This window comes from Corythoichthys intestinalis, chromosome 2, assembly GCF_030265065.1.
Source record: "Corythoichthys intestinalis isolate RoL2023-P3 chromosome 2, ASM3026506v1, whole genome shotgun sequence".
Classification (NCBI taxonomy): Eukaryota; Metazoa; Chordata; class Actinopteri; order Syngnathiformes; family Syngnathidae; genus Corythoichthys; species Corythoichthys intestinalis.
Genome location: NC_080396.1, coordinates 15897842 through 15912592, shown reverse-complemented (window position 1 = coordinate 15912592; position 14751 = coordinate 15897842). Strand labels below are relative to the sequence as shown.

The 14751-nt window shown below is 42.1% G+C and overlaps 1 protein-coding gene across 3 annotated transcripts in view; it reads left to right on the top strand.

Annotated features, from left to right (window-relative positions):
- Positions 1-14751, top strand: part of LOC130911906 (nuclear pore membrane glycoprotein 210-like) — a 69875-nt gene that overhangs the window by 5341 nt on the left and 49783 nt on the right. Inside the window, exons 5-8 of one of the 3 annotated variants that reach the window (XM_057829566.1) lie at positions 4590-4772; positions 6168-6184; positions 7559-7700; positions 11155-11373. In XM_057829566.1, the coding sequence (XP_057685549.1) occupies positions 4590-4772; positions 6168-6184; positions 7559-7700; positions 11155-11373 (561 nt within the window). Of the gene's footprint in view, positions 1-4589; positions 4773-6167; positions 6185-7038; positions 7308-7554; positions 7701-11154; positions 11374-14751 lie in introns of those variants that run through there. The other 2 variants (XM_057829564.1, XM_057829565.1) reach the window with 2 other exon arrangements.

Sequence of the window (14751 nt, the reverse complement as noted above, 5' to 3'; positions counted from 1 at the left end):
GCAGAAAAAAACGCAAGTTTTCTCAATGTTTAAATAGTCTACATATTTCTATGATTATTATAAATGCATCAATTTGAAGCGTTTCCATACCCCACTCCGAATCGCACGGCATACAGTGTTCTTACGCAGATATTCAGCATCACCGATGGAATACATATAGTGTCCCTGGCGAAAGAGCGCACGGACAGGCACACACAATCTGCGCGGTTGTGAGGGCCTGACTCGGCGGGTTACATTAGTGACGTCTGCCTAGATCAGTTGGCACAGGTAAAGAATTCCCTCAGCTGAAAATCTATATCTTTCATGGAGAACATCTTCCGGGTACGCCAGCGGATTCTGGCGGTCCTGAAATACCCGTGCCCTCCGGAGAGAGCCCCTCACAATCCGCGCGCCAATGTCGTATGGGTCGTCCAAGTACGCTGTCATTGTCAGGAGGACACGTCCGCAGAGGAGTGCTGTTTAAATAGAGCGTGGTTAATTGGAATCATGATGTTAAGCAAGATCTAACTCTGACACGACCAGGTTTGGCGTGTGGCGTGTGTTGCCATGGCAACACTTCTCGGTTCCAACATATCCACCTTTCGTAGTCTCGCATAGCCGCGAACTTACGTCGCACGTGATAAAGTTACTCTCGAAGTTACCCTGCTAAGCCAGAAAACCGGCTTCGTAGTATAGGCCACTGTTTATTCAGTGACAAACACAAAACATTATAAATAACAAACAGAAATGGCATAGTCAGTCAGTAAAACGTGCAAATAATGTTGTAAACTGTCCTAAAAAAAGCAAAACACACCAACAACCTCAGTGGAAAATCCTACAATTCCCCATGCTATTCGATGCTTTTAATGTTTCGTGCATTAGTTATAAAAATCGTATAAAAAGCCTCTCAGGTTTAAATAAACGTCTATTTCAGTATCAAGTTAACATTTTAAAACAGTAAATAAAATACTCAAGTCCCCATTCTGTATTAGCAGCTTTAAACTACATTCATCCATCCATCCATCCATCCATTATCTTCCGCTTGTTCCGGGGTCGGGTCGCGGGGGCAGCAGCTTTAACAGGGAAGCCCAGACTTCCCTCTCCCCAGCCACTTCAACCAGCTCCTCCGGCGGGATCCCAAGGCGTTCCCAGGCCAGCCGAGAGACATAGTCTCTCCAGCGTGTCCTGGGTCGTCCCCGGGGCCTCCCGCCGGTGGGACATGCCCGGAACACCTCTCCAGGGAGGCGTCCGGGAGGCATCCGAACCAGATGCCCGAGCCACCTCAGCTGGCTCCTCTCTACGCGGAGGAGTAGCGGCTCGACGCCGAGTCCCTCCCGGATGACCGAGCTTCTCACCCTATCTCTAAGGGAGAGCCCGGACACCCTGCGGAGGAAACTCATTTCGGCCGCTTGTATCCGGGATCTTGTTCTTTCGGTCACAACCCAAAGCTCGTGACCATAGGTGAGGGCAGGAACGTAGATCGACTGGTAAATCGAGAGCTTTGCCTTTCGGCTCAGCTCCTTCTTCACCACTACGGACCGGTGCAGCGTCCGCATTACTGCAGACGCCGCACCGATTCGCCTGTCGATCTCCCGCTCCCTCCTACCGTCACTCGTGAACAAGACCCCAAGATACTTGAACTCCTCCACTTGGGGCAGGATCTCATCCCCGACCCGGAGAGGGCACTCCACCCTTTTCCGACTGAGGACCATGGTCTCGGATTTGGAGGTGCTGATCTTCATCCCAACCGCTTCACACTCAGCTGCGAACCGCTCCAGTGAGAGTTGGAGGTCACGGCTTGATGAAGCCAACAGCACTAAATCATCTGCAAAAAGCAGAGATTCAATGCTGAGGTCACCAAACCGGACCCCCTCAACGCTTCGGCTGCGCCTAGAAATTCTGTCCATAAAAGTTATGAACAAAATCGGTGACAAAGGGCAGCCTTGGCGGAGTCCAACCCTCACTGGGAACGAATTCGACTTACTGCCGGCAATGCGGACCAGACTCTGACACCGGTCGTACAGGGACCGAACAGCCCTTACCAAGGGGCTCGGTACCCCGTACTCCCGGAGCACCCTCCACAGGATTCCCCTAGGCACACGGTCGAACGCCTTCTCCAAATCCACAAAACACATGTAGACTGGTTGGGCGAACTCCCATGCACCCTCGAGGACCCTGCTGAGGGTGTAGAGCTGGTCCACTGTTCCACGGCCGGGACGAAAACCACACTGCTCCTCCTGAATCCGAGATTCGACTTCCCGACGGACCCTCCTCTCCAGCACCCCTGAATAGACTTTACCGGGGAGGCTGAGGAGTGTGATTCCTCTATAATTGGAACACACCCTCCGGTCCCCCTTTTTAAAAAGGGGGACCACCACCCCGGTCTGCCAATCCAGAGGCACTGTCCCCGATGTCCACGCGATGTTGTAGAGGCGTGTCAGCCATGACAGCCCTACAACATCCAGAGCCTTTAGGAACTCCGGGCGGATCTCATCCACCCCCGGGGCCTTGCCACAGAGGAGCTTACCAACCGCCTCAGTGACTTCAACCCCAGAGATCGAAGAGCCCACCTCAGAGTCCCCAGACTCTGCTTCCTCAAAGGAAGGCGTGTCGGTGGAATTGAGGAGGGCTTCGAAGTATTCTCTCCACCGACTCACGACGTCCCGAGTCGAGGTCAGCAGTACACCATCTTCACTATACACAGTGTTAATAGTGCACTGCTTTCCTCTCCTCAGACGCCGGATGGTGGACCAGAATTTCCTCGAAGCCATCCGGAAGTCGTTTTCCATGGCCTCACCGAACTCCTCCCATGTCCGAGTTTTTGCCTCGGCGACTGCCGAGGCCGCAGTCCGCTTGGCCAGCCGGTACCTGTCAGCTGCCTCCGGAGTCCCACAGGCCAAAAAGGCCCGATAGGCCTCCTTCTTCAGCTTGACGGCATCCCTTACCGCTGGTGTCCACCAGCGGGTTCGGGGATTGCCGCCACGACAGGCACCAACCACCTTACGGCCACAGCTCTGATCGGCCGCCTCAACAATGGAGGTGCGGAACATGGCCCACTCGGACTCAATGTCCCCCACCTCCCCCGGGACAAGGGAGAAGTTCTGCCGGAGGTGGGTGTTGAAACTCTTTCTGACAGGGGATTCTGCCAGACGTTCCCAGCAGACCCTCACAATACGTTTGGGCCTGCCAGGTCTGGCCAGCATCTTCCCCCGCCATCGGAGCCAACACACCACCAGGTGGTGATCGGTTGACAGCTCCGCCCCTCTCTTCACCCGAGTGTCCAAAACATGCGGCCGCAAGTCCGATGACACGATTACGAAGTCGATCATCGAACTGCGGCCTAGGGTGTCCTGGTGCCAAGTGCACATATGGACACCCCTATGTTTGAACATGGTGTTCGTTATAGACAAACCGTGACGAGCACAGAAGTCCAATAACAGAACACCACTCGGGTTCTGATCAGGGGGGCCGTTCCTCCCAATCACGCCCCTCCAGGTCTCACTGTCATTGCCCACGTGAGCGTTGAAGTCCCCCAGTAGAACGAGGGAGTCCCCAGAGGGGGCGCTCTCTAGCACACCCTCCAAGGACTCCAAAAAGGGTGGGTATTCTGAACTGCTGTTCGGTGCATAAGCACAAACAACAGTTAGAACCCGTCCCCCCACCCGAAGGCGGAGGGAGGCTACCCTCTCGTCTACCGGGGTAAACCCCAACGTACAGGCACCAAACTACATTCAATTCATTTAATTTTGCGAATCAACTGTTAAAGTTGTTAAAATTGCTCCCGTTATTCCATAATTTCCCTTCTGTCTACTTTCGACATATGAAAGTTTTAAAACTGTTTTAAGTTGCGTATGACCTTTCTTTTTGTCTTCGGTTTTCTTAACATACTCCTCATATTGTTTGTGGTGGTATTTCGCTAAATGCTTGATTAGGTTGGTTGTATTAAAACTTCTTACAGCTTTACCACTACGCTTGACTTTATTGTGGCATATGTTGCACTCTCCCTCTTCGTCTTTGTCGTCCTTTAAGGTGAAATGATCCCACACAGCTGACATTTTTACCGATAAAGTCTCTCGGTAAATTGGGAGATGGTAATGTCAATGTAGTGTGTTGAAGGTGTGCCGTCAAATGCGGACCGGGTTTTAAGCAAACCGAAGCAAAACTGGAATGGATTATGTAAATCGGTGCGCTGGAAAAGAATTGGAAAAAGCTGGAAAAAAAAAAACTGGATCGGAAGTCTGGATCTGAATTTTTCCGTGTTCCGATCCGATACCGATGCACATTTTTTTGCCCATATCGGCGTCCGATCGATCCAAATATCGGATCGGGACATCTCTAGTTACAGGTGATTTTCATAATGCTGGTTCCCCACCTCACATTGCCAGAATTATGCACACCCTACTTTTCCTTCCCACATTTCTTTTCGACTTACCTTCCCTCTTCTTTTCCTTCGGTTACCACCCCCTCACCCCCAAATGTGTCCGTATGATTGTGTCTAAGCAGCTGAACACAGCAGGGGAAAAATATATTTAAAAATTGAAAGAAAAAAAAAAGAATCTATGATGTGGAAATGTACCCAGTACAGTATTTGAAAAGGGCATATTCTACAGGTATATGTTCTTGAACCTGTGGAAATGGCCTTTGCTCCCTGCCAAGTGGAGGCACGCGTGGGCACAACTCTAAAGATACCGCTCAGGATGTTTGGATTACTGGAAGAAAGGATGGAGCGAGTTATGATGATTGACTGTTCACACTTTGACCTACAGGTTGATGAGAAACTTAAAGGCAAGTCTGTGAATGCATTCTGATGTTCCCACTTCCCTCACTCACAGCACGTTTACCATCAGGTGGTGTTCACTAACAAATGTATCTTCATTCAAGGAGTCATTCATTGCTAATCCCATTTAGTACAAAATGCCAGTGCGAGCTAAACTGCTCAGAAGCTTTCCAGTTAGATTAGACAGAGGTCCTTAATAGATCATGTTATAAGGGCATACAGTGTATCACAAAGTGAGTACACTCCTCGCTTTTCTGCAGATATTTAAGTGCATCTTTTCATGGGACAACACTGACAAATTGACACTTTGACACAATGAAAAGTAGTATGTGTGCAGTTTATGTAATAGCGTTAATATATTTTCCCCTCAAAATATAGCCATTGATATCTAAACCCCTGGCAACAAAAGTGAGTATACACCCCTTAGAAACTACGTACATCCCTAAATGTCCAAATTGAGTACTGCTTGTCATTATCCCTCCAAAATCTCATGTGACTTGTTACAGGAGTGCTGTCAGCATTGTTGCATAGATTGAATAGGTGGGGGGGGGGTCAGCCTGTTAGTGCTCAGACCATACGCCGCACTGTACATCAAATTGGTGTGCATGGCTGTCACCCCAGGAGGAAGCCTCTTCTGAAGACTGTACACAAAAAAGCCTGCAAACAGTTTGCTGAAGACATGTTGACAAAGCACATGGATAACTGGAACCATGTCCTATGGTCTGATGAGACTGGCGAGCTTTCTTAAAAAGTCAATGTTTGTGTTATCTTCAAAATATATTCCATTTCACTGTGCATAATGTAAGTCATTTGTACTTATTCTGTTCTACAATTTTGTATGAAGTAAGTGTTATGCAGTAGCCTAATGCATGTCTAAAACCTGTTTTTTTTTTTTTTTTACATTTCTGTGGTTTTAGGAGGTTTGAACACCCCCCCACCCCCCGAAAAAAAAAAAAAAAGACATCTGGTTCTGCAGCGACCTTTTTGTCAGGGAGTTCTGGCAAGACATTCTAGCCACTTTCACCCCTCGTTACACGTGGACGAAATGAGGCGGAGTCAGATGCAGAATTCAGTCTTTTATTAATACAAATGGTCTGAGGCAGGAACAAACTGAGGGCGGTCTAGAAGGAGGAAATAACGGGCAATGAAACAAAATGATACAAACGAGAAACAAGGGAGCCAGGCAAAATGCACTGGAGTAGGTCACTACAACAAATGACTAGGCATAAGGCACAAAATAAACTGTGATAGAACACTATAAACAAACTTACAATGCAGAATATCTGGCCATGGATACTGGCTGTAGCGGCAACGAAGGGCAAAGACACTTTGGCCCAAGACCAGGGAGTGACAAACAATGGCGTACCGCAAGCAACACGTCACTTTTGCTCATTAATATTCATGATGTTAGCAATTGTGGCTAGGCAGGTCAACCACCCGTTTGTCCCCAATAGTAAATTAATGGAAATAGTACGAACGAGATGTTTACTGAGATAAACCCATACATTCTGCCTGGAAATGATGTCCCTGGTGCCAAATTCACTGGTAAATATGTGGAAGAACATACAAATGTTCAGTTTAAGAGCCGAGCCAACCCGACCTAAGCTTAGCCTTAGCTTTTTATCGACACCTTTTTCTTACGCCACTGACAATGATATTCTCCTGTTTCAACAATCTATCCTTTACCACCATATGTCCTTTCTTTCTTAAATATTATATCCTCTGGTTGTCTAACGTCTGACCATTCTTGGGGGCAATTTGCGTTGATATTTTTGTGTAGTGATCGCAAATGCTACTCGGTGACTGCCAACGAACACTTTGAATTTTTTCATTAATAACAAATCTTAATTCTATAATTTATTTACACTTCCCCCTTACTAAATTGTTTTTTTTTACAACAGAAAAGGTAACAATTGCAGTTAGATACCATTTTAATTTTTTTTTCAGGTCATTCATTGTCAGACAGAAGCAGCATGGCAAAACGCCATGCTAAAAAATAAGTAAAAAAAATATCAAAATGGCTTACCTCTTTGTCCTCTGAATGAAGGACCATGGCCCCCAACAAAATGTTTACTGCATATGAAATGTGAATGACTTCACCTTCCTGGCGTTAAACTGGTCTTTTGGACATCCGCGCAAGTCGTTCCATTTTTCACTTCATTCCTCATTTTTTCTTCTTGAGTTTTTGGTTTCGGTAAATTTATTAAGAAGACATCCTTCATATGTCGTAATGTCTAGAGTCGTTTCTACAAGTTCCATATCAGCAGTGTTTGATCGACATGTTCTTTTTTGAAAGATTACCAGAGAAAACAAACAGAAATAACATGGATTGTATGCGAGGGCATGCCAATAATGTCCCACTTCCGCGTTACGAGGCACAGGTGGGAACAATAGGTAATCGCAATCAAAGACAGGTGAAGCAGCAGGAATGGTGAGTGGTGGAAACAGCTTCAAAATAAAACAGGAAGAGATAACAGTATTCGTAGACAGGACAAACCCACCCAGGCGTGACAGATTGCACATTGAATACGTCGTCATATTTGTGAATTTGGTAGATACATTTATGGGACTTGTTTGAGGTTGAATCTTTACAAGTTCTCTTTTTATTTATTTATTTTTTAAACTCTATTATTGTTTTTTTTTTTTTTTTCCCATTTTGCATGTTTCACTATTAATTGGAAGACACGAGCACTTCTATTAACAGGGATGAGTGAGTGTGTCTGTTTGAGCAATTGAGGTTGTTTGTACTATTTTACCACTTCTATTTGTCCCCTAACACTTCTGTTTCTACATTGCAGATAGACTGGCTCCTGGCATGGGCTATTGCAGTGGAGTGCGAGCCAAAGCCTTGGCTCCAGGTTACACCAAACTCTCAGTCAGCTACAACCAAGGCAATGTTAGCCTCAGTGCAAATATCACTCTTGCAGCTTATCCTCCACTTATTGTGAGTCTTAAAATACAGTATACATTTTTAAATAAAATAACATATTAGACTCTAGTAGAGGTGCAACAATTAATCGATTAATCGACAACAAATCGATTAGCAAATTAATTGACAACTACCGTATTGGCCCGAATATAAGATGGCCCTGGTTATGAGACGACCCCCTCTTTTTCAAGACTCAAGTTTGAAAAAAGACTTTTTGAAGACCAAAATAATTTTTATACAGAAAATGATTACAGTACATCCGAAACAAATTATTATAACAATATATTTGAGGGAAAAAGCATGTTATTTTGCGTCATTCAAATCTTAATATCTGAACATTTAAATATGTAAACTAAAGTAGAATCACATTCGTAAATGAATGGCTTCTGGTTTTTGAAATGTAAATAAACCAATCTATTGTTATAAAACAACAAAATTACAATAACTGCATTTACCATCAAAGTAAAGTCTAACTGTAACCGTAGTCTTGAAACAAATCTGAATAAGGAAAAACATTGCAATAAAGTAATGCAAACTGGTTAAACTTGATACTAGCTGAGATCTGTCATGACAGAACATCGCTTCAATGATATCTGGCGCCATCTAGCGTCGTGAATGGGGAGTAGCTGAGATCTGTCATGACAGAACATCGCTTCAATGATATCTGGCGCTATCTAGCGTCGTGAATGGGTATAATGTCTAGACCGCGAATATAAGACGACCCCCTCTTTTTCATTGTTATTTTAATGCAAAAAACACCCTCTTATATTCGGGCCAATATGGTATTTTGATAACAGATTAATCGTTTAGGAGCTTCTTCTTTTGTCTAGATTCTTAAAATGATAACAAATACCGTAATTTTCGATCTACAAGCCGCTACTTTTTTCCTTCATTATGAATCCTGCGGCTTATAGTCCAGTGCGGCTTATTTGTTGATTTATTTGGGTTAATAGGTAACTCTTTATTTGACAGTAACGTCATAAGACTCATAGGACGGTCATAATTTTGACATGACACTATCATGGGCATTACTGAATGCTTATGACAGATGTCATTAAGTGTCATCCGGCAAATTATGTCACTAAATTTATTTATGTTCAGCTCGGATCTTTGACATCTATTCATAAGTGTCATAATTTGCCAGATAACACTAAAGACATCTGTTATAAGCATTCATTTATGCATATGACCGTGTCATATCATAATTCTGATTGTCTAATGACAGTCTTATGGCGCCACTGTCAGTCATAGTGTTAACAAATACCATAACTAGCGATTAATGAAACAACTGGAAGAGTAACTGAAGAAATAATTAGCACAGAACATGAATTTTGATTGTTATTTACATCTGTAGCGCTGCAATGCATGCTTGGAGGCGTGTTGGACAACAACGGAGTTGACAGCAGAGGTTGACTATCTCCTCAGGGAGCAGTGATGACCAAATGATGCTTCTTGAAGCAATGAAGCTTTGCTTTTTCATGGTGGTTCATTTGGTCTTGTCGTACGATGCCCATGTCAAATAGAGTGTTACTGGTTAATATCTTCAGGTGTAAATATCCCATAATCCAGTGAGGACATCTTATAGTCCAGTGCGGTTTATCTATGAACAAATGCCATTTTCGTGTCAGATTTGGTTTGTGGTGGCTTATTAGAGCTGGGAATCTTTGGGCACCTAACGATTGAATTACGATTACGATTCAGACGCTCCGATTCGATTATAGAACGATTATTGATGCACCCCCCTTCTTTCTTTCTTTTTTTTTTTTAAACAAATATTTTGTACATTAGTTACAAAATTGTTCAAAAATCCTCTCAGGCTAAACCAAACTACTATTTCAGTATCAAGTTAGCATATAACAGTAAACAAATATACAAAAATAACAGTAAATAAAATACTCCAGTCCCCATTCTGTATCAGCAGCTTTAAACTACATTCAATTAATTTAATGTTGTGAATCAACTGTTACAGTTGTTAAAATTGCTCCCGTTATTCCATAATTTCCCCTCTGTCTACTTTTGTCAAAGTTTTAAATCTATTTCATCATTTAAAGATAGATTCAAGACAAGATTCTGCCGATTTAGGAGTGTTTTAGAGAAAAAGTTAATTAGGTTCACTACAACAGCCTTCTAGAGAAGTCACTGCTTTAGTACTGCTTTAAGATGGTGGCTGTTTACTAACGCCGGAAAGTCAGTCATTTCGCATCTCGGTTCAATAATACATGTTCTAACGCCGCCTTCATCTGTCATTTTGCATCTAGTTCTACATACATATATATATGATATCAACTGTAGCCGTATGTTTGTAGCAACTAGCAACTGGGCGTTGTTTGTAGCGGCTGTCGGCCGCAGTCAGGTATGATTGTTTTTTTTATCTAGCGGCATGAGTTGAACATGATATTTACTCTCGGTCCGTTCCTCATTGCGTCCCAAAGACCGTGTTGACTGTGTTTTACTTCCGTTTTACCTGGTATAATTCAATAATCGGAATTTGGATATTTGTGAATCGTTCTCGAATCTTCCACGGCAGAATCGCGAATAATCTAAGAATCGGAAATTTCGCACTTCTCTATGGCTTATAGTCAAGTGCGCCTTATAGTGCGAAAATTACGGTAATAACATACAGTATTTCTCAGTTGTAAATATTATCAGATTTCTTCATTATATTTTAAGTCAAAGTAGGACATGAACAAAAATCTGCTTTTACTTTGGAAAACAACATTTCACATTTTTGCCAATTTTCAGACATTTGACTGTCTAAACTAGCTTCTTAATAAGGCTGCAATAACTAATCAATTAAATCGATGAATAAATTAGTTGCCAACAAATGTGGTAATTGATACCATTGTAGACTACAGTTAAGTCAGGAAGCTGTAAAAAAAATATTATTTTTTTCAGGAAATAGTCATCCATTTTGTCTTTATTGCCACTTACAACATGCCGAAAACAACTTTGAGGTAAATTGTGAAGGTAATTGAAAGAAGTGACATTTATCCGATTAATAGTTTAAATGATTGTCCAATTAATCGAGTATGAAAATAATCGGTAGTTGCAGCCCTAGACTTTAGCTGCTCCTTCTTGACTGACATTGATGATGAAAAAACATCTGTGCACTTCGATGAAGATGATGAAGATGACACTATGCACAGGTGTCAAGGGAGCCTTATACATTACCTCAAAAATCCGTGAATAAATGAAACCGCAAATTTCCAGGCGTAAACTGGCAATTTGGTAGTTGATTCTGCACTTCTTTCTTAAAACCACTGCAAACTTTCAACTGGTGTTTTCAGGTCAGTTCTGCAGTTTTATCCCAGCACTGTGCGGCTATAGATTTCTGGAAAAATTGTCATCTTTGTTTAATATTTTCCTTGGAAAATAATACCTGATGGCTTGTTTATTCAAGCCACTGTCTTAAAGAAAACAACGAAAGGCAGATAATTACAGTAACTGCCTAAATTATTTTGATTTGCAGGCAATTGACCCTGTGTCTGTGGCTGTAGTGACTCTGGGTTCATCTAAAGACATGCTGTTTGGTGGGGGGCCTCGACCTTGGGTTCGGGAGCCCTCTAAATTCTTCTGTGACCTGAAAGCAGAAAATGAAAAAAATGTCAGCGTTTCTCTGACCAGCCCATCATCCCATAATTACAACCAACACTTTGCCAGAGTAACCTGCAGAGCATTGGGAGAGCAGGTAATGTCTCTGTCCGTATTCATTAAATGAGGTTGTGTCGTGTACTGTTAAATGGTTACTTGATAGGCATGACTCTTGAAAGTGCTGAGCAATCTTTAGATTAGTTTAACAGCATTAGTTATAACGACACACATTGTGCCGGGCGATATCGAAAAACTATTTTAGCACGATAAAGACATGCCATGATTGTGTCTATTTTTAAAATAATAAAACCAAGTTAAAAGAGAATAAAATTATATCTTATATAGTGCTGTCAAATTTATTGGTTAACGGGTGGTAATTAATTTTTTTAATTAATCACGTTAAAATATTTGACACATTTAACGCATGTGCGGAATGACCCGCTCATGCATTGCCTCGAACAGATTACAATGATGTCGTTTTTTGCACATTGAAAGCTATGAGGCAGAGAAAGGCAGTAGACACAGGCGTTCATTGGATCGTGCCGTTTATTGGCATAATCTTCGGCAACTCCTTCACAACAAACATAAGTATCATTTAGTGAAAGCACAACAAAAATAATATTCCTATCTCTCAAAAAAAATGTTTACAAAAAGAAAAGCACTTCAATCTGTATTAATTAGCCCCTATTCTCACACAGTTAAACAATGCAAAGAGAACTGGCATTCCCAATCAAAATAGCTATGCAAAATACACATAAAACTTACTCAGACTTTGGTCAAACTCTATTCAAACATTAAGTTTAGCTCCACAAATACACTGGATGGCAATGTTTAGTCACAATATACCAACTATCAGAGGTCTCGTACGTTGTGAAGCCAGCACTCAAATGGCCGTGAAGGGAACTACGGCGTCAGTCGAGGGACAAAAGACACTCATTGGCTTGATTTCTAAGTAATTTAAAACTCGCCATTGACACCTTGTGGTGTATTTCAATCACTACGTTACGTAAAAGTATAACTTGTACTAACATTTATCTTTTAAGAACTACAAGTCTTTTTATCCGTGGATTCCTTTCACAGAAAGAATGTTAATAATGTTAATCCCATTTTGTGGATTTATTGTTATAATAAACAAATACAGTACTTATGTATAGTATGTTGAATGTATATATCCATATTGTGTCTTATCTTTCCATTCCAAGAATAATTTACAGAGAAATATGGCATATTTTAGAGATGGTTTGAATTGCAATTAATTACAATTCATTTTTAAGCTGTGATTAACTCGATTAAAAATTTTAATCGTTTGACAGTCCTAATTTTAAAGGGGATGTAGCGCCCTGGGAAAATTTTGATATTCCATCATTTATCCATAAACGCATGCCTTTTGTATTCATATCATGCCACTTCGTGTAATTACACACAAGAAAATGAGAGAAATTTGGCTCGATTGTCAAGCTAAAACGACCGGCGCCCGAGATCTGGCAGATTGTGTGCGTGACGTCACGTCAAGTGAAGAGAGTGCCACCGGCCACTAGGGGGGCAGCGCCTGTCTGCATCAATATAATTCCTTCTAGTGTGGGGAGAATTAGGGGTGTTTTGAGCTGTTTATGCTGATGCATTGTGTTCGTCCTGCACATATTCCAGGTTCCCTCATGAAGAAACACCGCTCGTTGTCAATAAAAGAGAATTCAGAGTTGGCAGTGAGGGCTGTTTCTTCAACAAGAAAAAGGCTCAGTGCTTTAATACTGAATGGCGGCGATGATGGCAGACAATTTCGTTTCTAGTTTCAGCGACGAATCCGACGTAGAAGGACGTAACGAATGTTCATCTAATGGTGACGAGGAGAGTTGCAAAGCTTTAATCGGTGTTATAGGTGACCAATTTGAGCCCAAACGAACGCCAATGCAGCGTAATGAAACGGTCATTGAGGGGAGCAATGACACTGATGAAACATCGGCAGCAGATCGTGTGGGAAACACCAATGACTTGTTTAGCATTTCTTTTTGTGAAGCTGATACACCGTGACTGCAAAATAAAGGAATGCATAGAATAATTATAATTTATTGCGCTATCATAGCTTTTCGCTCTGCCAACAGACACAAATATGAACGGGATCAGAGGATTTGTTCTATATATTTTACGAACGATCATTTATACATGTGTCGAGTCCTGTATCCAAAGGGGTGACATTTTTTTTTATTAATTATAAAAGAGTACTCACTCTGGCCATTTCAAGCTTGGCTGCTCCCTTCTTTGCGTAGCTTTAGCCTCCTTTAGCAGTCATCGTCTCTCTCTTGATATCTCGGGACATTTAGGTGGCTGTGCATCTATGGTCGGCACCGCATCTCCTTTGAGCAGCAATCTTTTAGCAAAACCCGATTTCTCTTGTCCATAGTTCGGGAAGCTTTCAGTTGGAAAATGCGCACCACAGAAAAGCGTGCCGGAGGCTGTGTCTAGAAAATTAGCCCTCTTTGCACGGACGAACTTTACCCATTTTCTGTGTAGTCCAGCTTTTTTTTTCGCGTTCAGGAACTCATGGATACTATATTCCGATAAACAACTATTTGTACACCACATAGCACAGCAGTTTTGAACCATTGTTGTGATGTTTTGGTCAAACAAACCCCAACGCTACTCTCTCGTCGTTAAAAAACAATGGCACCTAGCTCCGCCTCGACTTTCAATCACTTGTCGTGACGTCGCCGCCCCATTCGGCTGTTTCCGGAACACTTTCGGTAGTGTTCGTCATTTTCGATCTATTTTCGATAATTGCTCATTAATGTGATTGATTTTTTTGTTAACTTTATCAATATTTGTTATCTTGGCGCATAACGGTTCTATTGATGTCTCACACCCCCTTTGCCGAAACATCCCCTTTAAATTACTTGCTTGTTTTAGTTAGTTCTTGCTTTGTTTGTTCACTTTCATTAACTCTTAATTTATGCACGTTTGTGTTGTGACATCTAGTTGTTGTTCTTTATCATTAATATATGAAGTATCAGCACTAGAGTTCAGTGTATTTTCTTTTAGTAACATTAAAATTGGCGATAGAAGAAATATTTGACAATTCAGTTGGATCTTGGCGAGGTAGTATATTGTCTGCCTCCGAGTCTGAATACTGTAAATTGTCATTTACGCAATGTTATGTTACCACTACATCACCACTTGTTGCTAGTCACTTATCCACTTAATTAACACACCGAACAGGGGGTACAGAGCCTTCTCCCTTGCTGCCTCATGCCTTTGGAAATCTTCCGAAACCCATCCACATCTGTTCATAAACTGCTAAAACCCCCGCTTTTTTAAACTGGTTTTTAAATTACAATTCTGTTATTTTCATTTTATTCTGCTTATGTCGTTTGCTTGTTAATGTTTTAACTGTAAAGCGTCTTTGAGCATTTGTAAAAGCGCTCTATAAATAAAAAGTATTATCATTATTTATTCCCAATGTGTATACATTGTAACTTTTGAA